This window comes from Bos taurus, chromosome 6 (assembly GCF_002263795.3).
Source record: "Bos taurus isolate L1 Dominette 01449 registration number 42190680 breed Hereford chromosome 6, ARS-UCD2.0, whole genome shotgun sequence".
Taxonomy (NCBI): Eukaryota; Metazoa; Chordata; class Mammalia; order Artiodactyla; family Bovidae; genus Bos; species Bos taurus.
This window is the reverse complement of record NC_037333.1, coordinates 14852100-14879946: the sequence shown is the minus strand read 5'-3', so window position 1 is coordinate 14879946 and position 27847 is coordinate 14852100. Positions and strand designations below refer to the sequence as shown.

Sequence of the window (27847 nt, the reverse complement as noted above, 5' to 3'; positions counted from 1 at the left end):
ACCATGGAGTAAAAAAGTTGGACACAACTGAGCGACCAAACTGAACCTCAATTCTTTGAAGATAGAGACAGGCTATTAACTGAATGGGCCATTTATTGTCAGAATCATGGGGGGGCGTGTGTGTGTGTGTGCGCACGCGCACGTGCAGTATTCAACTTCAAGGAATGAAAACGCTGATAAAACCTCACTGAAGAGAGACACGGAGAAGGCAATGGCACCTCACTCCAGTACTCTTGCCTGGAAAATCCCATGGACGGAGGAGCCTGGTAGGCTGCAGTCCATGAGGTCGCTAAGAGTTGGACATGACTTCACTTTCACTTTTATGCATTGGAGAAGGAAATGGCAACCCACTCCAGTGTTCTTGCCTGGAGAATCCCAGACAGAGGAGCCTGGTAGGAGGCCGTCTATGGGGTCGCACAGAGTCAGACACGACTGAAGCGACTTAGCAGCAGCAAAAGATAGACATGTTTGATGAAGTCCAACCCAAGTCCAATTTTTACTTATCCTTTTCATCTCCCTAAGTCAAAGGTCATCAGAAGCAGAAATACTCAGGAGAACAGAAATGTCTTATCCATCTGAGAAACAATGAACCTTTCCTGATCTCATTTCATCTTTTCAAAGGGGGGCCTTTTCTAATATATCAAATAAATGCCTTCTGGTTTTATACTCTTGCCCTTCTCCTTCCTCTGAACTCTTCTATACTCATCCAAATCCTTGATTCCTCATTACTTATTAAATTAAAATTAGTAAATAAATGTTCTTCCTCATCAGTTATTTCTACAAAGGCACCGATGTCATCTTTGGATAAACCTCAACAGTGGTGCTGGGATGTGAGGTTTGCCTATAACGACGGCTCAGCTGCTTTGGTGCAAACAACGTTCAATAACACACACGGGAACAACTAGAAAGTTTCGGGAATGTTCAGGGGCAGACATCTGTCAGGTTTCCACAAAGGACAGTGCCGGGGAACCGGGAAAGTCGCCGAGAACTGTGACACGAGCTGCAGATGGAAGTCTTCCTCCCTGCAGTCTGACAGTGGGTCTCCTCCCTTGACTGTAATCAGGCCCCCATCGCTAGAGAACGTGTGGGACGCGGAGCCCGCAAACCTCACCCGCCGGCCTGATGTGTGCATACCCTTCCGGTTCTCTGGAGCCTGGATCACCGTCTGCTCTACTCCGGGAGTGCCGGCGACCGAGGCCTGAGCCGCGCCCGACGCCCGCACACGCAGCCCGGGCCCCGCCTCACGCGCCACCGCCCCCCAGCCCCAGGCTGGCTCGGGGCTCCGGCCCAGGCCTCCCGCAGGCCGAGGCGCCGCTCCACCTGGGAGCGAGGAGCCAGGGGTGCGCGCGGAGAGGCCCGGGGCCGAGCGCGAAGCTGCAGGTCCAAGGAGGGGAGGGAAGGCTCAAGGAAGGCAGAGCGAACTCAAGCCTGAGTGGGACCTACCTAGCTGAGCCCCGGGCGCCGGAATCCCCGCCCCGCCCGCGGGCGCGCGCCGCCGTCCCGGGGCGGGGCTTCTGCCCTCGGGGGCCCGGGGCTTCCCGGGAAGGGCCGGCCGCCAGACCCGGGTTGCCCCACACCTGCACTCAGTCATGTCTCCAGGGAGAAGCTGCCAATTGTTCCTTCCCTTGAGAAGGAAGCGTGGAAACAAAATCTGTAAAACCTTGACAGGCCCCTGACTCCCAAGAGTTCCTCCTGAAATGACTTCCAGGGAGAGTGAGTCATAAAACAATATTACCTTCTTTCATATAATTAATATAATCATTTAATTTTTAGAGTTTCTCTGTTTGTCTTTCACGGATGCTTTCAAATAAATCAATCTAGAATATATTTTATTATATTTTATTTATTAAAAATTCCTACCTCCTCGTGAGAGTGCTGCGATGATGAATTAATATTTGCTAAGTGCTTAGAAGGTGAAAACTACATAAAACTTGATGGAGTTACTCTATTATTATTGATAGAGGAAAACTAACTTGATGGGATTGGTAACCCGTACCATCTGCTTTATTAACTGAAATTACACTGTAAAAAGGCTTTGCCTATTGAGGCAAAGTGGTCAAGTGCAGAAGTAATGATCCAAGTGATTCAAATTCCCCACAAAACGGAATCCTGCTTTGAAAGAAAAGTTGAGTCTCCTGACTGATTAGGTTTTGTTTTACTCTATTATTACTGGTGCATTTAAATTAATTAGGTATATAAATGTAATCAGCTGGACGACTTCTCAATTTCTCCTTCCTGTGATTTAAAATGAATTATTTGATGGCCAGGTCTTGCATTAACGAAATGAGAATTAAATAGTGCTCTCCTTTCACTGCAGCCCCCTATTTTACTTTAAATTCAAGTATTGTGATAGAAATTTAAATAAAATTCCAAAGAATGTCAAGTTTTGTATATGCCACCATTAGTTGCACAACATTTCTGATTAATAGAGAGGGATAAGGTTAAAAATGTCTGATTTTTCTGGTAACCAGAACAAAAACAGGCATTATGTCTAGACTTGGATTTCCAGTTAAACTTACTTCTACTATATTTTAACTATTAGGACAATTGCTTTAAATCACCCTCTTTACTTTGCTGAAGTAACATGGTCATAACCCTGGAAATTACTTGGTACCAAATGTGTTTCAAAAGTAATATGAAGGGTTTTAGGAATAAATAATTTTTTCAATGCAGTTTTTTAATGTATTAATAGTGTGCTGAAATACCCAGCAAACAGCTCATATCAATCATTATGAAACTTCCCAATGTTTAAGCACAGAAAGCATTAAAATTTATACAATACAACAAAAGCAGACCAAATCACTATTGTCAACATGATAGTCAGAATCATTTATATCATTTATTAAATTAGTGCAGCCATCAGAAAGTGAAGTAATACTGTGAATTCACTAGAGGGAGCAATTCTTTTTAGTAAATTAGTATTATTTATGTATTTAGTCAGAGAATTGGATCTGGACATGTAACGTAAATTGAGGATAAAGATATGCAGAATTCAAGGAGATCTCAGTGAAGATGCACTGCCATTCCAAGGGCTGTTGAGAGATTTTCTTGAACATCTGAGAAGAAAAGAGAACTTGAAAACACAAGATAAAGTGCAAGATAGTGATATTCAAACTGAACAACTGTCAGGGTTTCCATTTTGTTTTAATTTCACACATTCATACTTTTAGACAAAAAATTACTGCCTATTAAAATTGGCATACATATGATCCATTAAAAATTCAACATCAATCACAGTAACAATGGCTAGTTTCCAAGTGTCTGAAATAAATGAAAATAAACTTCAGATTCAATAAAAAAAAAAAACTGCTTATTCTAGTTAGCAATATAAGTGACAGATGTTCAGACCTACTCACATTTCTGTTGCACATTTCTGATTTTTAGCTGTTTGTGATTCGACATCAACAATTCATTTATATTAGCATCCTATTTGATATATTTCATGCTTGGGATTTTAACCAGAAAAACGTCAAATGATTCTGTATTAATTTAAAAATTAATTTTAAATTTATGTGAGTTAATAAATAGTATTTATACAACTGTGCCTACCTGTATAGTTTTTAAATTACCTATAAAATGATGTTTAATGATACAGATTTGGCCCTTGAAAACAAAATAAGCTGAGTTGCTATTGTTGAATTGATGCCAAACTTGGTAATACTAAAGATGCTACATCTAAAAATAGTTGTTTTATTTCATTTGTAAAATAATTCATTCAATTCCTAATTAGTGAATTTATACCTGACTCTGTTAGGATCTGAGGATATACAAAGATATATAAGATCTAGTTTAATTCATAGTTTTTTTCTTGGTTTTAAGATAAAATTTCCCCATAATTTAATTACATTTACGTTTAAAAATAACTGTGCCTGCTAAGTCACTCAGTTGTGTCCGACTCTTTACCCACGAGGCTCCTCTGTCCATGGGAGTCTCCAAGCAACAATACTGGAGTGGGTTGCCATGCCCTCCTCCAGGGGATCTTCCCGACCCAGGGATCGAAACCCGTCTCTTATGTCTCCTGCGTCAGAAGTCTGGTTCTTTACTACTAGAGCCACCTGGGAACCAACCCTCCCTCGCCCTCGCCCACCTCCACCCGCGCACACACACACACACGTATGTACTTTAAAATCTCCCTCCAATCTTTTGTTGAAAGGAGTGGCTTTTCTGCCTTTTTTTTTTTTTAATAAATGGAAAACCATCATACGAGCTCAGAGCTAAAGAAAACTTTTGCGTGCGTGCTAAGTTGCGTCTGACTCTTTGCAACCCTATGGGCTATAGCCCACAAGGCTTCTCTGTCCATGGAATTCTCCAGACAAGAATGCTGGAGCGGGTTGCTGTACCCTCCTTCAGGATATCTTCCTGCCCCAGGGATTGAACCTGAGCCTCTTACGTATTCTGCCTTGATTGGTAGGTTCTTAACCACTAGCGCCACCTGGGAAGCCCCAGCGAAGTTTTACAGTGTTCCAATCAATGTGACTTGTTTAGAATATAAATGGTCGATTTTAGCAATTGCAAGTATTTACTAGTATTTATTTGCATGTCGATGGGCCAGACATTCTTCAAACTGCCTTCCTCAAAACACTTTTTAAAGAAATGCTATCTGAATACCTGAGCTGAATACCTCCTCAGTCTTATTTTTGACTAAAAATAAACGGATAAGTAACCATGAATCCCTGGCAGTGTGACTCTCTCTTCTTTCCCATTATACCATCTAAAATTGTATGTATTTATTTCTCCAGTGTTGTTTTAATGCACTGAGTTAATGATAGACTCTTATGATCTATAATGTATCAAAAATTCTATGAAATTATACTCTAAAATATGAAGATACAGACCATTTGTTGCTCTGATAGTGCCAATTAAATTGTAAATATCAAAGCCACAAAGGGAGAACCAATTTATTAGGGTGAAGGATCACACAAGTTGAGGCTGGATTAATTATCTTTAAGGCAAACACTGAAAATTTACTTTAAGCTATGTCTTAAAGAAAAGGGATATTGAACTTTCAAAATATTCTGTATGTCAGTAACAATGAGATATTTTGATATTGGCGTATGATTTATTTTTTAAAATGGTTGAAAAAAGAGAAATACATTCATTGTACATTTTAAAATTTATTTTCTTTTTAAAATTTTAAGAAATTCCCTAGCAGTTCAGTGGTTAGGATTCTGTGCTTCTACCGCAGTGATTATGGGTTCAATCTCTGGTCAAGGAAATAAGGTCCTGCATGCAAAAAAATAAATAAATAAAAATAAAAATTATATGAGATTAGCTTCCATTATAGGAAATAAATACATAGCAATGCAAAATTATATTCCACATTCAAAGACATTCAACATTTTAGTTAGTTTGTACTACAATGTCCTTGAAACTAAATCTTCAAACATAGGTCAACAGTGCCTTTTCAATTAAAAAGCCCTCAGCCTTTCTAAGAAGGGAACTAAATATATTAATTTTTCAGTATTTTAAATATTTAACATTGCCACATGGCACATGTAAGTAGCCATCTAGTATGAAACAGTGGATGCTCCTATCATTCATTACCAGAAATACACCTTCTTATGTTTTCTAGATTCTAAACCCAGACCAATTCAGTTTTTAAAGAAACTGCATTTAATTGCAATATATGTTGAAAATGAGTATTCTCCATTCTTCTTACTGATAATTAATATTACCTCATTTACCACCACTACAAAGAGTGGAAAGCCTATTTGGAAAGCCTTGGCCCTTTGCTTTTTGTGTATTTGCAGTTTATAAATGTTAATCCCAGTGGATCCCAAGGATAAGTGTAGATTCATAGGCTAGAAACATTTTGTAAGAAGTGAGAAAAAGCAGACATTCCCTCTCAGTTATATAGCAAAGAACTTAAAAACTTTGAACTACAATCTAAAAATCTTGCCATATTAATTAAGATTTTGAAAGGCAAGTATCCATGTTCAAATGTTGATATATTTATAAATACTTTGCCTTATATATTTTTCTTCTTAATCTATACTGGTAATATAAAATAAAAATAATGATGATAGAAAAATAGCTCGGGAGGCTTAGCCTGGAGGATCATTGATAAGATGTTAAACATCAGCTTTTTCTAAGATGGCAACCTAAGAATGGGCTTTTACATTCCCTGGGAAGGGCTCAGGACACTGAGCCTGTGTAACATAAAAAAAAAAAAAAAAAAAGTTTACTTTAGACTTAAGGTTGGCATTTTAATATGCGTTATTCAATGAACATATGATCACTGTCTTAATAAATTTGGGAAATGAAAATTTTTTTAAAAAGTATTTCACAGTTATCAGAAACATCTTCAAAGCACAATAAAAAATCAGTGTTTGTGTAACATTCGTGTATGTTGTACATAAGTATTAATCCCAATTTATAGATAATAAAACTGAGAAAAGGTTCTTTAATAACTTCAGAGACAATTGGTGAAGAGTATAGTTTTGTTTCCTATGTTTCTGTTTAAAGAAATATTATTACATTAGACAAAATTATCTAATAAAATGTTACAAGCATATTGTTTTTATAATTGCAAATATTTTGTTAGCAATAATTCTGAAGTTATTTAAGGATGAGGACATCAGCTCACCCATCTTCTGTATATTTTTTGTTTTTCTTCTTTAATTATAGTTGATTTACAATGTTATATTGGTTTCAGATGTACAACATAGTGATTCAATGTTTTTTATAGATTATACTCCATTTAAAGTTATTACAAAATATTTACTATATTTTCTGTGTTGTACAATATATGCTTGTAGGTTATTACTTTTTACATAGTAGTTTGAAACTCCTGTGTAGTTTTCCTTCTTATTACTCTAGAAAAAGTAATATAGCTCTTAAGAAACCCCCAAATTGTGCATATTACATTAAGATTTAAGAAACCTCAGCTCTTTTCACAACTCTGTTATCAACAATTATATGACTGTGCTTAGTTTATTGAAAGCTTAACAGTTACAGATACATATAGGGCACATGATGGATCCCCCAGATGTCCCTCAAACAGTAGATAATGAAATGATTCTCAGTGCAGAAAATGGTTTTATTTATGCTCACCTTCTTTGTACTTTGTGATGTACAAGTTGACTTTAAATCTTATAAATCAATCTAATCCACAATGTCCTGCTTTAAATGAGGCCAAAACAATTGAATCTTAGCTTCAGAAAATACATCTATCCCAGGGAAGTTTTTTAAAATCTTCGGAACTAATACAGTATCTTTCTTCTATAGTTATCTCTCTGCTTTGTTTCTAGATGCTCATGTAATTGGGAAAACACTAATTATATTCCATGGACCTGCAAAATGTCTACTGTGTCACCTGTGATGAAACTGCTATAAGATTTTAGAGGTTCATGTAAGGGAGTTCCTATAAATCTGCTCTTTACTGCAAGTAACTGAATAAATATATCTTAAGACAGATGAGAAAGTAGCCTTGAAGACAGTTTGCAGAGTTTATCCAACATCCTAATCCAGGATTTTTCTGTTCTGCATTTTCATAGGTGATGATCTAGCCTGTGTTTCAATTCTTCCAGTGAAGACATTGTTCTTTAGTTAGAGCACTAGAAGCATCCAAAAATGCTTCTCTGTGTTATTTAACATCTGTTCTATAACTTTTAGCCTTTTGCTCTTATTCTCCCCTTTTAAGGAACATAGGACATGCTGGATGTGTCTATAACCTGCTTCCTGTGCTAATACTTTAAACACCTGTACAAAGGCCATGTCACCCCCAAGTCTACGCAAAGCATCCCCAGATATTCTCAGGCACGCCAGCTGTTTTCACACACTCTTCATGTTACATTTTGTTGTCTTCACTATCCTGATGGGCTTTTAGTGCTCTCAAAGTGTTTGCTAATGTCTTTCAAAGCCTATGACTCACACTATATACAATATTTTAAGTTGATGTAAGTCTAGAAGTGAACTATTACCATAGCTGATATGGAACCTTTGTTCAGGTGATGCAGTCAAAAAATACAAAATATTCTTAAGCAGTCATTTCAACTATTGCTTCATCATGAAATTCAGAGAAGGCAATGGCAGCCCACTCTAGTACTCTTGCCTGGAAAATCCCATGGATGGAGGAGTCTAGTAGGCTGCAGTCCATGAAGTCGCTAAGAGTTGGACGTGACTGAGCGACTTGACTTTCACTTTTCACTTTCATGCATTGGAGAAGGAAATGGCAACCCACTCCAGTGTTCTTGCCTGGAGAATCCCAGGGACGGGGGAGCCTGCTGGGCTGCTGTCTATGGGGTCGAACAGAGACAGACATGACTGAAGTGACTTAGCAGCAAGCAGCATGAAATTGCAGTTCACTGATTTAGTTATCTGTTATTTCATTAAAACTGCCCCAAATTTTAGTGGCTGAAAACAACAATGAGCAGTTACTATCTTTCACAGTTTCTGTGGCTCAAGAATTTGAGAGCAACTTAGCTGGGTAATCCTGGTTTAGTGTCTTTCATGAGGCTACAGTTAAAATCTTAGCTAGGTCTACAATCCTCTGAAAGCTTGACTAGGGCTGGAGGATCTGCTTCTAAGATGGCTTGCTTATATAGCAGTCAAATTCATGCTGGCTCAGTTCCTTACCATGAATGTGTCCTTAGGGTTGCTTAAGCGTCCTCATGAAATGACATGATTTCTGACTTCCCTGAGAGTAAGTGATCTAAGAGAGAACAAAGGCAGAAGTCACAATATCCTTTATGTCTTTGTCTTGGCAGCCACATGTTGTCATTTCCATAATATTCATATACTACTGGTTATACAAGTCAGTCCTATCCAGTGTGAGAGGGGAGGGACTAAACAGGGGCATTAATATCAGGCAGCAAGAATTATTTGGGGCCATGTTGGAGGTTGACCCTGGAGTCCATCCTCTATCCCTCACTGACTAATCTCCCTTCCACAGATAAGTTGTACTCATACTTTCTCAAGACCACCAAAAGTTTTATCCCATTACATCATCATCTCAAAATCTAGAATCCTTTTTGGTCTCAGTGAGGTCCAGATATGGATTAAGTTCTCTGGGTATGGTTCTTTGAGAACAGTTCATTGATCTGAAAAACCTGTGAATTAAAGAGATAAGACATCTGTCCACCCACCTCTAATACCCCCCTGAACCCCGCAACATACAATCATGGAGGAAGAATAGGATAGCATCTCTTATGTCTCTTGCATTGGCAGGTGGGTTCTTTACCGCTAGTGCCACCTGGAAAGCCATAACCATTATATACGTTCCTGTTCAAAGGGCAAAAAGCAAGAGAAAAATAGGAATCCCTGGTTCATAGTAATTCTATAGTCTAGCTAGGCAAATGCTGGAAGTTCTTTCATTAGAACTTATTCCTACTGCTTATTGGGAGTGACTTTCCATGACTCTTGGCTCTGACTTTCAAGCTCTTGGTTTCTGCCTTCTGAGTTAACTGATTTTTCCATGAAAGGTGGCCTAGGTTTGGATCTGTGTAGTTTTCTCAGTCTGGTTCCTGCCTATAGGTCCAAAGCCTCTTTTCCTTTTGTTCTTTCTCTGTTCCGTTCAGTCCAAGCTGCTGCTGTTTCTAACAATTAAATACTTTTTTAAATGGGTCTCCCACAATGGCAACCCATTGCAGTACTCTTGCCTGGAAAATCCCATGGACGGAGGAACCTGATAGGCTGCAGTCCATGGGGTTGCAAAGAATTGGACACGACTGAGAGACTTTACTTTCACTTTTCACTTTCATGCATTGGAGAAGGAAATGGCAACCCACTCCAGTGTTCTTGCCTGGAGAATCCCAGGGACAGGGGAGCCTGGTGGGCTGCCATCTCTGGGGTGGCAAAGAGTTGGACACGACTGAAGCGATTTAGCAGCAGCAGCCTGTGAATCTTACCATATTTCATTATACAAAAGCCACACCTACATATCTGCTCGAGATAATCCCTTATCTATGTAGAGTTTCTACTGAGATTACTGATGGACAGCACCCTTAAGCTTCCTTGAAGCGCTAATTGTCTGGCCAACTCTCATGAGTGATAATCTTAGCTCTTTCTAAAATCTTAGCAAAGGATTTTATAGTCATATCCTCAACTTCATTTTTATACAGTGATTGTCTGACAGTGCCTGGAGTTGATCTTTGCTTAGAAGCCAATTCTTTGTTTCCCATTGGTTCGCATCTTGAGAGGCTGGGAATTTTCAAGACTAACAAGTCTTGGCATTTTTTGGTTTAACAGTTGTTCTTTTAGCTTATCTTCCCCCTCCTTCCTTTGACCATAAACAGTGAGAAGAAATCAAGGAGCACCTTTAGCACTCAGAATGAACACTTTATCATATATTTTACTAGATCCATTTTTCTAGTTCCTACATCACTGCAGGTGACAGTGTTGCTCCACTTTTTGTCACTGAATTAAGAGTGACACTCTTCGAGTTTCCAATAACATTTTCCTCACTAGCAGCCTCCTCAAAAGCCATCAGACTTGTAATAACAGTCTGTTCAAATATTTTCACCTTGCACTGGTACTTTCTTCAGCATCTTTTCACTTTCACTTCTGCCGCTGCCTCACTCCAGTGCCTCTCCCTCATCTACTGCTGCTGCTGCTGCTAAGTCACTTCAGTTGTGTCCGACTCTGTGCGACCCCATGGACTGCAGCCCACCAGGCCCCTCTGTCCATGGGATTTTCCAGGCAAGAGTACTGGAGTGGGGTGCCATCACCCAAATCTACTAGCATGTACCAAATTACTACAAAATTCACTGGCTGAAAACAACAATATCTCAATTTCCATGAGTTAGGAATTTGCAAACAGCTTAGCTAAGTGGTTCCTAATTCAAAGTCTACTGTGAGTTGGATTCAAGAGTATGGCTGAGGTTGTAGCCATCTGAAAGGTTGACTAGGGCTGTAGGTTCTGCTTCAGAGATACTCCCTCACATGGTTGGGAAGTTCAGACTGGGTGTTGGCAGGCAGCCTCAGATCCTTACCATGTGGGTTTCTTCATAAGGCTGCCTAAGTGTCCTCATGACATGGCAGCTACTTCTCCCCGAGAGAAAGTGATCCCCCCAAAAAGCTGCTATATCTTTTATGCCCCAGCCTTGGAAGCCACACATTATCATTTCCACAAATCCTACATAGATTAACTTTATTTAATGTGAAAGGGGACTGCAAGATGTGAATTAGAGGAGCCTGGAATAATTGGGATCATCATGAAGGCTGTCTGCTTTATTCACTAAAATCCCTGATAACTTAGCTTTTAGGAGTTTCTATTAAGCCAACTTCATCACTTTGGGTGTTTATTGATTTTTTTTACTATAATAATTACCTATATCATTAAATTCCAGTAGTAGCTTTAATTCTATATTTCGACCTATTCAGATCTTTTTGAATGTTAATTCTGTCGTATCAGCAAGATTCCTCAGCTTTGAATGATTGATAAGTGGGTTATATTGTGGAATTTTAAAAGTACAACTTATTGATAAAAGAACTTGCTAAATACTTGTGCCTCTAGGCCTATTTAGACTTTTAAAGTTGATAAAGTAAGTACATATATCTTAACCTGCACCATTATAGAAATAACACATACATTATTAAGTTAATTTTCTATAAATAGGGGTCCAGTCCTCCCATGCACCATGTCGATATAGTATGCTAAATAATGGGCAGCTCCAACTTCATCAGGAAACTCTAACACATTTTGAAAGACTGATGAATCAGATAGACAAAGCCCTCAAGAAATACATACTAAAGATTATAATGTTTTAAATTTTCTAATTTGGAAACCCAAAACATGTAACCTATTTGCTATGGATGTACACAAAATATTAGCCTTTGGCAAAATTATGAGGTGAAATAAATTCATTATCCTTTGCCCACTAAACTGCTTTGTCATTGTTTTCTTCCCCTGTATTTAGCAAGATGCCCTATGCCCAACTGATCCTTAAAAATAGCTTTTGATTAATAAATTATTAAGAAATCATGAATTTCCCTCCCTCAAGTTTCTTGGTACCCAGTTCCTCTTGTCTGTATCAACACCTTACCTAAGTCCAAGATAGGAGAGCTTTTAAAGCTATCAAATTTTGACTATTTTTGATTTTTAAAAGAAGTTGGACAATCTAATGACATTTAAGGAGCTTTTGTTTTCGAAGTCTGAATCCATATCAAGCTATCTAATGGTATGAATTTTCTTATACAGTTGACAAATAAATGAAAAGTTTTTGTCAAGTTTTGGCTGCCTTAAAAGTCAGAATAGGTTGCCACCAACTTGCTGCTGCTTCTGCTGCTAAGTCGATTCAGTTGTGTCCGACTCTGTGTGACCCCATAGATGGCAGCCCACCAGGCTCCCCCGTCCCTGGGATTCTCCAGGCAAGAACACTGGAGTGGGTTGCCATTTCCTTCTCCAATGCATGAAAGTGAAAAGTGAAAGTGAAGTCACTCAGTTGTGTCCGACTCTTCGAGACCCCATGGACTGCAGCCTACCAGGCTCCTCCATCCATGGGATTTTCCAGGCAAGAGTACAGGAGTGGGGTGCCATTGCCTTCTCTGCCACCAACTTGACTTCTCAGTAAAATCATTCTTGGTTGAACGTGACAGTTGGGGAATTTTTACCAGGAAAACCTAAACTTCCTGATGTTGGGATTCCAAAAATGTATTTCTCCCTATCTGCCTTGCCATGATTCCTTTTCCTATTCACCCAACTTAAGAAATTACTCTTCAAATGAATAGCATTTCCATATTTCTGCTAATGGCATCATCATTTAGTCAGAATAACTGAAGTTTGTAACTCAGACACTTTAAGTTTATCTGAATTTGTCCTTTCCATAAACCCTCTCATCCAATGTAGTTTTTTGGTTACCTTTCTTAGCTCTGTCTCCTCTTTTCTCACTATCAATACCACGGTTTAAATCTTCCACTACTTCCCCAGGTTGGATTATTTTTGGTTCACTAAACTCATCCCATAGTTGCTATTAAATCTTTATCATGCTGTTTCCTTGCGTGAAATGCTCTTCCTCCATTTCTATTAAAACCCTGCCCATTTTTCCAAAGTCAAAAAAAAAAAAATCTCAAACACACCATCTTCATCCTCCCAACCAGAAGTACACTCACTCTTTTCTGAAAGCCCAAGGTACTTTGTACCACTCATAAGATACTTACTCAGTTCTAACTTCAGTTCAGTTCAGTCGCTCAGTTGTGTCTGACTCTTTGCGACCCCGTGAATCGCTGCACGCCACGCCAGGCTTCCCTGTCCATCACCAACTCCTGGAGTTCACTCAAACTCACATCCATTGAGTTGGTGATGCCATCCAGCCATCTCATCCTCTGTCGTCCCCTTCTCCTCCTGCCCCCAATCCCTCCCAGCATCAGGGTCTTTTCCAATGAGTCAACTCTTCGCATGAGGTGGCCAAAGTACTGGAGTTCAGCTTTAGCATCATTCCTTCCAAAGAAATCCCAGGGCTGATCTCCTTCAGATAGCTTTCATTTATATGCTTACGTGATTTACCTCTTCTTGTATATCTTAAACTTTCTACCTACATAGGCTGTATCATTCTATGTGTCATAGTTAGCACATCTACATTACTTAGAGGTGTTTCTGAGTTGGAGCCTTCATGGAATGAGTTGAGTGTTATACATTGATTCAGGTTAACAAGTAGAAACACAGTAGTGTGGTTAAGAGAAAAACCTTTGGAGGTCAAACAATCCCAGGTTTAAATTTAGTTTTACCAGTTTCTAGTTAGGTGACTTTAGGCAAAGTAATCTCTTGGCATCTCAATTTCCTCATTAGTAAAATGGGAATTTGTTGTTGTTTAGTCGCTAAGTTGTTTCCGACTCTTTTGCAACCCCAGGGACTAGCCCATCAGGATCTTCTGTCCATGGGATTTCCCAGGCAAGAATACTGGAGTGGGTTGACATTTCCTTCTCCAGGAGATATTCTCGACCAGGGATCAAACCTGCATCTCCTGCATTGGCAGGTGGATTCTTTACCACTGAGCCACCAGGGAAGCCCAAAATGGGAGTAGCAGTACCTATTTCATTGATTTGTTATCATAAAAGATGTTGGATATAGAACACTTGCCTTAATAAATTATTATTACCTTTGTAACCTCTATTGTTTCTAGCACAGAATCTTACAACAGTGTTTGATAACTTTTTATTAAATAAATTATTTAGAAAACAAAACATTATGAATGTATTAAATATTTAAAATATATGTGTATATTTAACCATTAAGAAAAAAATTAGAAAGGTAGAGAATACAGAATAAAAACTGGAAAAGTGAAGTAAGAAGTCAATAAATTACATTTTTTTAAAAAGTAAGCAAGAAAAAATTTAATTTTTGATGCAGACTTATAGTCTTAACTCTACAGAATATGCTAGGAACACCTTTAAATTTTCCAATGGGAAAAATCTAATTACCCATTTTTAATTAAAACAGTTCACATCTTAAATTACATATAAAATTTATGTTTAAATACTGTAAGTTATGGGAGGCCCAGTCAGACTCCAGAATCTCAGCCACTGAGGAATTTCTGTGCTGGACCACCCACTGCAAAAGTGAAAAGTTAGTACCTTTGCCAGTGTGGAAATTTCTTCAGAAGAGAGCTCTAAACTGTCATAACCATCTTCCCCCAGGAAGACCGAGGTAGGGAAAAACACATGAAAAATTACTGGACAGACACTACTTGTCCAAGTTTCAAAGTAATAGTCAAAGTTGGAATTAATGCCTTTAACACTGCAGCTCTCCCAAACTTAAGTCTGTTTATATAGATTTGGGCTGACTTGTTTCAGTCCGCTTCGCTGGAGGATACAGACTTACATGAATAAAGCTAGAATTTCAAGGCAAGTCACGCTATTTAGTTATAGTTTAATTTGGACTTTTTGTTCATTTTTCATCGCCTTTTTAAAAATGTCTTTAGAAACAAGTCATTCAAATAGTAATATTGAAATAGCATTTGCATTTGAAATCTTGCTTCAAGTTTCTTGGGCTAACCTTTTATTATGAAAGCAAAAGAGACACCCACATGATGCTTAAACCTGGAGAAGGTATAGAAAGGTGCATAGAATGAGCCTTTGCTCATAACTTTCCTAATTCATAAAGACTAATATTTAACATCTTTTACATGAAATGTATTATCTCATCTATAATTAGGAACAGTCTGAAAATCTGGTTTCTTAAATTAATGCAGAACAGATGTTTGTGATAGTGCCTGAAATATAATAGACCTTCAGTAAATATTATTGTGTTGGCAAAAAAGCTGGACAGGTGTGAGTGTGTGTGTTTATGTACACAACTCTCCTTCACCCCCTCAATACTCCCCAGGCAGTGTTAGCAAAAAGCCACTGGAAGATGAGATTTTCTACATAAGTAGAAAGTATATATACTTTATACTTACTTTCTATGTAAATATAACTTACTTATAAGAAAGTAAGTTATACTAACTTTCTACGAAGTATAACTCTGGAGCCCCTGGGGACCTGAGAAGTTTATCTCAAATCCCAGCTCCAAAGACACTTTCTTCCACTCTCGTTAGGGGAGATGACTGTTTATGGGGGTGGAGTGGGCACGGCTGAAGTAAGAACTCCTTGGGTTGCGCTAACAGAAACTAGAATTGAACTACCATGGGCAAAACAAGTAATATGCTGACCTGAGCAGGAAAATCTCAGGAAGGGCGTGGATTCAGCTGGACTTCCAGGATCACAGGAACAGAGACATCACTAAACTCTCTCCAGCCAGCTCTCATTTCTGCTCCTCTGAGTCAGCTTTCTCTTACTAGACACGGCAACCTTCTGTTCTGAAGAACCTGACTTTTGATGTCTCATCTCTTCATTGTGAAAAAGACTGCTTTTCTTCTTTATATCTCATTTGAAAACTCTCAGGATAGGACCAGAGTTACCAGCCTTCTGACTAGAATGACAGAATTTGAGTAAAGAGAAGAGCAGTTCCTCCTGAAGGTAGTCAGCTCTGTTTACAGGAGTATGATGCTGGACAGACAAAGAAATTATTCTTAAAATTATATATGTAAAAATAAGAATTATATTTACTAAATATGAAATTAAAATTTTTCCAGTTGCTTATTTTCTATAAAATACTTTTCTGCCTCTTAGCATCTATCTCATATGTCTTCTGTCTCAAATTTTTTTATACAGCATTGTTAAGTCCAACTCTTTATTCTCTTCAAATCTGTACTTAAGATTCACCTCCTTGAACTTCTGATAAAATGTGGAGAATTGAACACATTTGTTTATTTTTATTTTCCCCTCAATACAATTAAAATGGAAGCAGAAAAGGGAAAAATAGAATAAACCTCTAAATGCAAAGGAAAAGGGGAAAAGACTGTAACAGATGAAAAGTGAGAAACTTTCAGAAGACAGGAGGTAGATACAGTGCACCAGTTACCTATTGCAATGTAACAAGTTATTCTATAACTTAGCATGTTAAAACAATAAATATTTATTATTTCACACAGTTTTGAGGGTCAGGAATCTGGAAGGAGTTTAGGTTGCAGTCAAGCTGTTGGCCAGGGCTGCAGACATTTGAAGAACTGGTGAATCCTCTTCCAAACTCACATACATGGTTGTTAGCAGGAGTTTTCAGTTCCTCACCATAAAGCTGCTTGTGAAATACTAACTACAATGGGGGAAGTGTGACAATACAATAGAGAAACTAACAGACCCCACCTTCATTACGGTATCAATGTGACATCACCAAATATTGTCTAAGTGGACATTGCGCGCCTGAGGACATAGCTTCACTTCAATAACATGGAAGATACGCAAAGTGAATCTAATCACCTGAAATTATCATGCACACACACACACAAATGAGACATTCTTCAAAATAACTGGCCTATAATCTTCAAAGGTGTTAATTCATGGAAGTGTGTTGTATGCTGTGATATGGGTGTGGGAGCACACAGGAGGAGCACCTTAACCTGATTCAATGCCAAGATGTCAGTGAGGCCTTTTCCACACTAAGGTTGTCTAGGCTGAGATCTAGAGTCAGTCTCCAAAGGGGCAATGGAAGTGAGAGTGAGAAAGAGGGAAGCAGGTTTTAGTCTACAAGACCAAGAAAAAAGTCACTTGATCGTATGCCAACTGACGTCTCTCTGTGTATGTATCCTTTCTTTAATAAAAGCAAGTTTGCTCCTTTACCTATCATACCTAAAATGTCACATTTCAAAATATCTTTAGGTTGTGTTTATTGCTTTAGTCTAAGAAATGTACCGTGAAACACACGTGAAAAGTGTAGAACAACTTTACCTTTGATTGCCTTAGTCGCTGTAATCATCATTTTTTCAAACACTATTCATCTCAAAAACTGAGCAATATCATTCTCATAGCACTTTTCATATATTTCCCTAACATATGTGCCTCTTATGAAGGGTGTTTTATGATCACATCAACAGAAAATGATGCAGAAGACTAAATTCCTTCACACTGGTAGTTTGCTAAGTGGTTATGAGAACCAGCCTCTTGTCAGATTGTGCCTGATTTGAGTCCTGCCCTAGGCTCAACTCTGCCATTCATTAACCAGGTAGCCTGAGGCAAGTTACTTTTGAGCTTAAATTTTCTCACCTGTCAAATAAGAAAGTAATAGTACCTAATTTATAGGATTGTTGTGAGAACTGATTGAGATAATATATGAAAATCATACTGCTCATTGACTCAGAGAAAGAACTCAATAACTCAGATCTTCTGTATCACTTTTTATATACATTTAGAAAAATTCCTAGTAAAATAAAATCAAAATACAATCATAAAAATATATGTAGAGTGCTATCAAGATAATATTGGCCCATTATTTTATGAGTGTGTAGTTTTGTTATTTTTTTTTTAAATGATGGCAATGGCACCCCATTCCAGTACTTTTGCCTGGAAAATCCCGTGGATGGAGGAGCCTGGTGGGCTGCAGTCCATGGGGTCGCTAGAGTCGGACACGACTGAGTGACTTCACTTTCACTTTTCACTTTCATGCATTGGAGAAGGAAATGGCAACCCACTCCAGTGTTCTTGCCTGGAGAATCCCAGGGACGGGGAAGCCTGGTGGGCTGCCGTCTCTGGGGTCGCACAGAGTAGGACACGACTGAAGCGACTTAGCAGCATAGTACCTGGACCAATCAGAGATATTTGTCTACATTATCACATTTTGTAAGTTCCCAATCATCCTCCTTCTTGATTTTTTTAATCCTCAGTAATCTAACCCTCCTTAGAGTGCCTTGTAAGAGACAGCCAGGCCAGGACTAGTGATTCTCCAGCAGAAACTGGGATTTTTGAAAGGTCTACAGGCACTGCAAAACCAACTACACTGTAACTCCCTACCATTCCAATCTTTACTTGTTTGTTCATTTATTTGGCATGATAAGGCAAAACACTTATTTTCTGGTATAATAAGAAATATTAAGTGCTTCAGAGGTGTCTTATCAAAAGTAACGCCACTCTCCCATTGGTATACTGAAGCATGTTTATTTTTTACAGTAGCAGCTGGAAAGTGGGAGTGGATGGGATAAGTGATCTAAGGGATATTTTGTCACCAATAAACTAATAAAAAATATTTGAAGCTTACTGGGCAACAATTAACAGAGATAAAATTAGCTATGGTTTGTTTAGCTTATGACTTTAATCAGTGTCTAATTGGGTTAACACTTTTTTGTTGTTTTTAGGTTGACTAACATTCTTAACTTTTCAAATTTCTTCATCTCTTACTATAAAAGTGAAAATACAACTTATTCCAAGTATATTTTGATGCACTGAATTTTACTGTATATTTGTGAATACTGAAACTGTTAAAAGCGTAAAATAATTGTGAGAGCTGGAGATTATAATCTCTTTATTAATAAAGTGATCCTAGGTTTTGACACTGTAAGCTGGAAAATTCTGTCATCTATGTGTCTCTATAGCCCCCTCCACACTCACACACACACACACACACACACACACACACACACATCTCCTTTCTGTCTCCATCACCACACACATGTCCCAAGCTATGTATTTTTTAATTTTTAATTTTAGTAAAGATATATTAAACATTAAAATATCTACAGTATCTTATGAACCCCGATAAGAAATATATGATTCATCATCATCCTAAAAATGCTGACATAAATATGATAGTAATGATGATAAAAAAGATTAAGATGAAATTTCTTCTATAGAATTCTTTTACATATTTGATTTGTCAAGAAAAGATTAGAGATCAATTAGAATTAATCTGAGATTTAATTTATGACAATTTAACATTTTAATATTTTTGAACCCTAATTTTGTGAACAAAGTTTTAATTATACTGTTTGATCAATTCGCATTTATTGAACATCTACTATATAGCAAGTACTATGCCAGGCTCCCACAAAAAGCTTAAAAGAAAATGACCCCCGAAATCTTAACTCACATTAAAACATCCCACATGGTAATTGACAAAGGCATAATATGGGGGGAAAAATAGTTTTCTACAATGGAATATTACTCAGCCATAAAAATAATGAAATAATGCCATTTGCAGCAACATGGATGGATTAGAGATTGTCACACTAAGTGAAGTAAGCCAGACAGAGAAAGACAAAAGTCATGTGATATTGCTTATATGTGGGATCTAAAAAAAAGTGATACAAATGAACTAATTTACAAAACAGAAGTAGAACCATAGGTATAGAAAACAAGGGGACAAGCAGAGGATGCTTTCTCCTGGTTACCACAGGAGAAAGTCAGTGGATAAATTAAGAGTTTGGGAGTAACATATACAAACTACTATTTTTAAAAAAATACTGCTAAGCATCTTTTGCAGCACAAATACTGCCAAGATAATAACAATAGGATATAACACAAGAAAATTAAATGCTTTTTTAAGTGGAAAAATTCAGAGAACTCACATTAGTATATAAACTCTACACAGGACTATTATGTTTTCTCCTGCAATGTATAATTTTTACAATGTGTACAAACCCACAAGTGATAGTTTCAGGCAGAGAAGGTACTTCCAAAATAAGAAGAGTAAACTGAATTGAGATTTACTACTTTGGTAGTCATAATGCTAAGGTTAATGCTGCCTGGGATGAAAGGAGTGTGCTCACCGAACCTTCCAGGATACCCAGGATGCAATGCGGCTTTTTAAAAGAATGTGCGCAGTGCCTGATGCTAGGAAAAGGCAGACTCCTGTATCGCGTGCTTTACCTATTGGCTCTGACACATTTACTGTTTATTCAAGCACTCCATATTTATAAATACAAATGGTTTACAAGAAGACCCTCAATTAAATAAAACATTGCCTATCTGGAAGAGTAAATACTACAAACACTCTGAAGCCTTAATTCAAATGGGGACAAGCAGAGGATGCTTACTCCAGTAGCAGCTAGAATTCTGGGGAGAGGCTCCAGAGATGGGCGAAGGGCAAAATAGGAATACATGAAGAAGGCAGGAAATAATGGGGAGGTGAAGAAAAGGGATGTGGAGAGATACTGAAATTCCACGGATGAGGCTGTACAGTTAGCTCTTCCTGCTTCCCTGTTCCCTGACAAGGCACTGCACGTGATGCAAGGCCTGGCAGAGATTTGGCGTTGCGAGGCTGCTCCAGCCACTGCGGCCTCATCTTCTCTCTGCCATCACTGTGGCCCTCACTCAGATTCCTTTCTTGTCAAACTTGTATCCAATCACCCAAGCCCTGTAGTCTATGACCTCTTGGTCAAACTGTCTGTTACCCAGGACACAAATAGATTGAGGGTGTCAGATAACATGGTAATTTGGTGAGGGAGGAGATAGTGGGAGGAGATAGTTGGAGCACTGCAATACCCTTTATAATACCCCTTTCCCCAACCATACACATCTTTTAAAGTATTAATAAATGTCCTTTATCCATCTATGTTTCTCTGTATCTCTAAGTCACCAGAGGGCAATTGAGCATGACTCCTACCGTTTAAAAAATTCATTTCCTTTCATCTGTTCATTCTCTCTGGGAAGCTAAGGGTTAGAACATTTGAGTCAATTCTCTTTTTCTTGGGGGAAGAGGGGTAACACAAAGCTGGGTGATGACAAAGTGGGCTGTATTGCTCGATGGGAATCACAAAGAATTTTGTGTGCACTGAAGTTAGAGCTGTGACACTGCCTGAAGCAGTGGACATCCTGCAACCACATCTTAAATTCAAAGCCATTTCTTCTGGAACTGATTAGTACCCAACTAATACATATACATAATACTCCCACATACTTGATGCCTGCTGATTCTCTGAAAAACCTTGTTCACCATTGTCTCAGTTACCACCCTCCCCCATCCCTGGAAACTCTCAGTTTCAACATGAACACACTGAAGGAGAAGCAGTGGCCTTTGAAGAAGCTAGGACATGACCACGAGAGTAATGGAATGATGCAGAGTTCATCCCAGACATCCACGCCACCACAGCCACTTCATCACACACCCAAACACAAAGATTTGGGTGAATGCTCTCAGTAAAAATTATGAGCTGGTACGGTGGAGGTGGGGAGGGGAGGGAAGTTCACCTGTTCAAAAAATATTTTCTGAGAGGTTATTATGGGTCAGGCAATCTATTCTGAGTAAAGCAGCTATTTTGCATAGAAATAAACCAATCTTCTTAAGAGGTTCAAGAACTGTTGTGCACTTTGGTTGGCGAGTCCTGAAAGCTTTTGTAACATCACATCTTTCTCGTGTTTGTAGACACTTTCTTTCTTTCCTTGAATCGGGGAGAGGGAAAGGAGACAGGCAGAGACAGACATACAGAAAGGGAATCACCTTCGTAACGTTTTCAGGTGAGGGCACAAGAACTCAGGAGGCGCACTGCTTTTCCAGCTCTTGTTATCTTCTTGTAGGTTCTGTACGTTGGACTGGGCACGTGGATCTAACACGCGAGTCAGCACCCTTGTAACTTTCTATCATTTACGTTTAAAGAAACAAGAGGTCTGAGTAGGAAGAAGGCAGGACCGGGCGAGTGCGGCTTGGCGTGGGACCTGAACTTGGGATTTCAGCCTGAAATCTCCGGCCAGGGCTTTCGCGGTCTCAAGACTCGGGACCCGGACACCCGCCCCTTGCACCGCCCACTGCACGCCTCCACTCGGGACCGGCTCCGGCTCAGCTCCCTGCCCACCCAGCCCTGCCTCCCGGGGTCCACCTGGAGCGCCAGAGCTAGGGCTCGATCCCCGGAATCAACCGCTCAGCCTGGGCTCTCCAGATCCCCTGGGCTGCATCTCGTCCTGGAACAGTAGCTGCTCCCACTAACCTTTGGAAGAGAGAAAAAACTGTTCCAGACCTTTCTGTGTACCTCAGGTGTGGGAGGAAAGGACATAAGCTTGTGTTAGAAGGTGTAGACATTAGGTTCCTCAAGGAGAAAGACTGATCCGAGAACTCTGAGCCCTTCAGCCCCCACTAAACCCCAGCCGCCGGCATTGGTCCTTGGGGAAGTGGCCGCCAGGAGGGTCGGTGCGTCGGACTGGTAACATGGCCGAGGCAGCGCTAGACGCCGAGCTCGCTATAGGCTCTCTCTCCCAGGATCGGATAGATGATTCATTTTTATATGTAATGTTTTACTCCACTCTATAGCTCCGACTGGTTAATGTTCAACCCCGGGGCTTGGAGGGGCAGCTTGGAGGGAGGCAGCCAGGGAAGACCCATTCAAGGTATATGGCCGCTTGGGAGCGAAGGCGAAGAAGCCCCAGAGAGGGTGAGGGGGATGCGGTGGGGCGGGGTTGGGGGGGGGGGGTCTCCTCCTGCCAGGGCCTCCCTAAGCGGATTCCCAGAGGGCAGAGAAGCAGGCGGATCCGCGGTCAGAGCCCAGCGCGTCCCTGGAAGCGCAGCCGGGAGGCCGCGCCCCGGCCGGGCCCCTACCGCCCACGACGCCGCCGCCCAGGCCCTGAGCGGCGCGTGCAGGGGCGGCGGGCTCTTCGGCCCAGCGGGACTCTAAGGGCAGGCTGTGGCGCCCTGGCCGCCTGGGTCCGACGCTCGCCCGGGGCGGCAGGCAGGCGAGGCACGCCGCGGGAGGCGGGGGGGAGGGGGGCGGGCGGCGGCAGCTGCGGATTAGATTCCAGTTTTGTTGTCCGGAGGGACCCGAGAAGAGTCCCCGGAGGTGCGTAGGTTGCCCTCTGGGCCGCCGCTTCTCCGGGTGCCTCTGAAAATACCGTCAGGGTCATGCGAGGCGGCACGTCTGGCCACCGCCCTTCTCCCACGTCGCCGGCCAAAAAATGGAACATCAAGATAAAGCAGCTGTTGTGGTCAATACAAAGTGGTGCTGGAGCCACAGTTCGGGCGTCCAGGGAGGCCCAGGGTGATGCCGCCTGCCGGGAGCACGTTCAGGTGCGGCAGCGGCTCCTTCGCGGGTCCCCCGCAGGGCTGGGCCGCGTGGCCCTGCAGAATCCAGGGGTCCAGAACGCCCGGGTCAGCTGTCCAGGCTGGCACTCCAGGCGCGGGGCGCTTGACAGGCCGGCGGGGCTGCACGAGGCAAGGAGGCTCCGGGCTGGGGAGGGGAGCTTCGCGCCGGGAGCTGCAGCCCTGAATTTGCAGACGGGATTTTTTTCGCCCCTGTCGGAGAATCTGACAAACAAGACCCGGCCTCATCAGATAAGAGTGGCTCCTATGATTTCATGGGTTTTAGGCTGGGGTGGAGGCACTGAGGTTAGGAGAGCCGTGTGAATGAACATCGCCCGGAGGCCCAGCGCCCGCCTAAGAAGGGTTTTATTTTACTTTCTTTTGTTGAATATTATCTTATTTCCTAACAAAGTGACCTGTCGTCTGTCGCCCTGGGCTCTGGCAGTTGGCAAATCCCTTTCTGTGGCGCTGGGGACAGCCGGCAGGGTCTCCACCTCTGCCGTGGCCACATGCAGCGGGGTGTATCAGTCAGACTCACGGTCCATCCAACACAGGCGGCCGCGTAAAGTGACACTAGAGAAGTCTGTGCCAGTTCATCCGGGAGGACCGAGAAAGATGCCACCAAGTTTCACCTGGGTGCAGTAACCCCACCCAGATATCCGCCTAGAGAAGCAGGGTTGAGTGAGTTGGGTTGTTGGTACTAAGCAGAACGGAGAAAGTGCCCCCAAACTAGGTTACCATTAGTCGTGGTTCCAAGTCACGTTCCATATGCTGTTCCACCGACTCTTCGGGGACAGCAGAAATTACTCCAGGTCTCATCTCCCCAAAGGAAGGAAGATAAAGGTTCCTGCCCAGGACTGCCTGCAGGGGGGACTGCTGCAAATTATTGGAGGAGCCAGAAAGACTTCGCAGCTCCTGGACGGAGGAAGCATTGATAGAGGGAGTCTCGGAGCTCAAAGGAAACTACCCCAAGCCTTAGTCCTGGTACAAGTGAGCGGGTCATTTTCTAAGTTGTTAGAGAACAAGCAAGCAAGCATATAAACAAAAAGCCCACTTTGGAGTGGATAAAGAAAACAGAAGAGGGGGAAAGATAGGGGGAGAAAAAGATAGAAAGCAAGGGGTGGGGCAAACACCTTAAACATTTTTGCAGGAACAACAGAATAGGAGAAATGGCTCAGGAAAGATCCATCAATGTCAGGGGATGGTGATACACACCCTGCTCAGGGAGGGCCCAGTGAGTCTGAACTTCTCTTAGCCCTTCTGAGAGGAGAAAAAAAATGCAGCTCCCCACACAGCCCCCTAAAAGTAAACACCTTTACCGTATACTCATTAATGTTTTTAAATTTTTTCTTTTAACAGGAGATGGTTCTTTCAATCAGTCGTTGACTGAGTAACTTTAGTTTCCACTATCTCCTGTTTTCTACAACTGCCATTGAATTGTTAACAGCGCACTGTTACAACAGGAGTAGCAATGATTTTTTTTAAAGGTAACTAAGTAGAATTAAATACATCTTTAACAGGCTATTTTATTTCTTCCAGGCCTTCTCTAATCTTCAAACAAAATCTAAAATCAACATTTATATAAAGTGCATAAAATGCTCAGCACGGAAGTGAATGGAGTTATGCATCCCATGCACAATAAATTCTGTTTTCTATCTTTTCAGATAGAAAGACAATGAGAAGTTCTCCTTTTAGGGGTGGGGTGGGGCCAGTGATAAATAAACTTAAGATCAAAGTAAAAACCTGAAAAAGTAAATTAGCAACGTGTCTAAAATCGGATTTCCTCATAACCCATTTTTAAAAAAATCTCATCTTCAATTATTATTTGTTTTCAATTTCAGTTAAAATGCAACTTTCAGATTAGGAAGGCTGGGAGAGAAAGGAGAGCTTTTAAAATTTCCTTCTGAAAATCTGCTATAAGAAATTTCTCCCGTTTACTTCCAGACCTCTCTTTCCTCCATCAGCCACGATTCTGGCTTCTCCTTGTGCTCAGATTAACTGCAGCTTGCAAAGGGGTTTTATAAGACAATCAATAGGGACTCTATATTCATAAATGCCTCTGATCTGATTACACATTCCCCCCCCCCCTCCTTTTTTCCCCATTCCTCTCAAAAATTTAAGCAGCGAGCCGGGGACTTCCAGCTTTGCAGCTTCTGAGAGCGGCCGGAGGCTGGGGAGCCCTGGCGACGGCGGCGAGGGCGCCCGTGGATTAGGGTGTGGATTGCAGGACAGACCTTTGTTTGGTCACATTCTCGACGGGGGTGCGGGGGAGGGTCGTTCTCCTTCGAGATCGCGCTAGATTTTTATAGACTCTTCTTAAAAGAACTCGCCGCTCTTCATAGGGTTAATTTATGGGGCTTTCGAGGAATATTGGGACTTTTAAGACTCTATTTTTTTTCCCATTAATTTTTTTTTTTTTGGTTCTACTCCTAAAGTGACTCCGGGGTTTCAGCACCTCGCAGGAAGAGGGTGGGGGTGGGAGAAAGAACAGGGCCAGGAGGAAAAGGGGAGGATGAGCTTCCTAACCAAACCGCCTACAGGGCCAGGCTGCACAACGTATTTTTAAAAATTAAATTTCTAATCGTGTTGTGGGCCGTAAAACTCAGATTTAGGAAGTGGGGGGAAACTGAAACAAATGTGGGCTCTATCTACCTTTTCCCAGATCTCCACCAATTTGAATTCAGTATTAGGGAGAAGACGAGTTTGGGCCTTAAAAATGTTAAGTTTAAAAAAGGACGACAGGCCAGAGAAAGGATTAGAGTAACAGGTGAGGGGGGCGGGAAGGAAAAGCCCCTGGACCGCGAACGGTCTGCGCGGGGTTCCTGCTCCAGCCCTTCCCAGCTTCAGGGGCCCAGAGGTGGGCGACCAGGACTGAAGGCTCGGGATGCCTGGGTTCCTGGGGGCCCCGACCTCCAGCTCGCCATCTTTGATCCCAAGAGGAGGAGGCTGGTGTTCACGCTATAGATTACGTTAAAAGTTCCTTTAAGCACTTTAATACACAACTAGCTCAGAAATCATTAAGAGACCTAGAGAAGGAGAAAAAATACCCTCACACTCACCGGTAATAAATGTTGACCTGCAGCAAAAATCGATTGAGTGGAACCGAGGTGGTGGCAGTAACGATGGCTGGGGAGGTGGGGGGGGGACCCGCGTGGAAGCGGGAGGGGCGAGGGAACCGACTCCGTCAGCTCGGGAACTAGGCTTTTCTCACTTGAAGGGAAAAGGAGGTGCAGAAAGGGACTGAAAGCCGAGCCAGGGTGGGTTGGGAAAGGGAGGTGAGGAGGGTCATTCTCCCTTCTAGAAGTCCTGGGAAAGGCGCTGAGGTGGGAGAAAGGGCCTCTCTTCAGTCTCCCAAGTCTCCGCCCCCAGCCCGCACCACTCAAGTCGGGGAAGTGACAAGTCTTCCCAAACCTCGACTTCCATTTTTGTTTCCTGCGGATTGATTGATTTCCTCGAAATAAGAGTTCTATTTCAGCACAAGCAGACTAGGCCGAGATCCACCTCCTCACCCAGCGCTCCCAAGTCACTCTTGGGCCTGCAGACGCCAATCCTCCCAGCAGGTCTTGTTGGCGCTTCCAGCCCCCCAGCCCCAAATCCCCTCTCCCCGTCCCCTCCCCCGCCGCCCCTCCCCCGCGCCCGAGCCCGGCGGAGGCTCCGCGAGGCTGAGACCGACGAGCACCGCGGCTCTAGAAGCCAAAGTCCGCCCGTGGGGACCGTTTTCCTCTCCACTGCTCTCAAGTGAACAACAAGGACGGAGGTGAACCTCGTCCAAAGGGCTTTTATCTGCCCACCACTGCCGCGTGATCCCTCCGCAGGTCGGAGGCAGAGCTTAAAAAGGAAAGAAAAGAAAGTTAATGTGCATTAAGCACTGGTCTTAAATCGGGGACATTATCTGCGATGTCTTTAAGTGGCAGCAGCAGTCGCATGCAGAACAAAGACTCAGGGTCTGAACTCCAAAAGCTTATAGGTAGAGTCTCAGTCAGATAAAAGCAACCTAAGCGCAAAATCACAGGTTTTCTCGGCCCCAGAAAACGCGCGGCTACTTTTCGCTCCGGATTCCCCAGGGTGATGTTTGTCGTCGTCGCCCACCGCGGGGGGAGGAGGGGCAGTGATCCGAATAGCAAAAGACCTCAGAACTTCCCCTCCAAACCCCCGCCCCCAACACACCGAGCTCCCTTGCGCCACGGTTATGAAGTCTTTGGGACTAAGTAGTATTTGCTACTGTTTGTTACAAAATTAAATTTCACATTAAAAAAAAAAAAAAAAAAGCTGAAAACCACCAACAAAAGAAGAGTGGGTGCTTAACGCTCTTTTAAACACACCGACCTCATTCCCCGTTTAGATGTCAGAGGATGGGAGGGAGGGCCAGGGCTGTAATTCATCTTGATTTGCTTCATTGTCCCGCAGTTTGCAAACTATAATCCTGTATAATTTCAGGAACAAGCAGGTTTAGAATTAATGGGTCAATATTATTTAAAACAAAACACGGGGAGCATGACCTTTGCCTCAACTACATATTGCTCGACAAGACTCAGGAAACTCCACTCTAACCTCTCAACCCCTGGGCTCTTTGAGAAACTAAAGGGCTGTGGTTATTAG

The 27847-nt window shown here is 41.7% G+C and overlaps 1 protein-coding gene across 1 annotated transcript; it reads right to left on the bottom strand.

Annotated features, from left to right (window-relative positions):
- Nucleotides 1–23155: 23155 nt before the first annotated feature.
- Nucleotides 23156–27645, bottom strand: LOC101906682 (uncharacterized). Its single transcript, XM_059887883.1, has 4 exons — nucleotides 27575–27645; nucleotides 27040–27076; nucleotides 26308–26733; nucleotides 23156–23473 (listed from the first exon to the last, which is right to left on the bottom strand). The coding sequence occupies exons 1-4, from the start codon at nucleotides 27643–27645 to the stop codon at nucleotides 23156–23158; spliced, it is 852 nt and encodes a 283-aa protein (XP_059743866.1).
- Nucleotides 27646–27847: the final 202 nt, after the last annotated feature.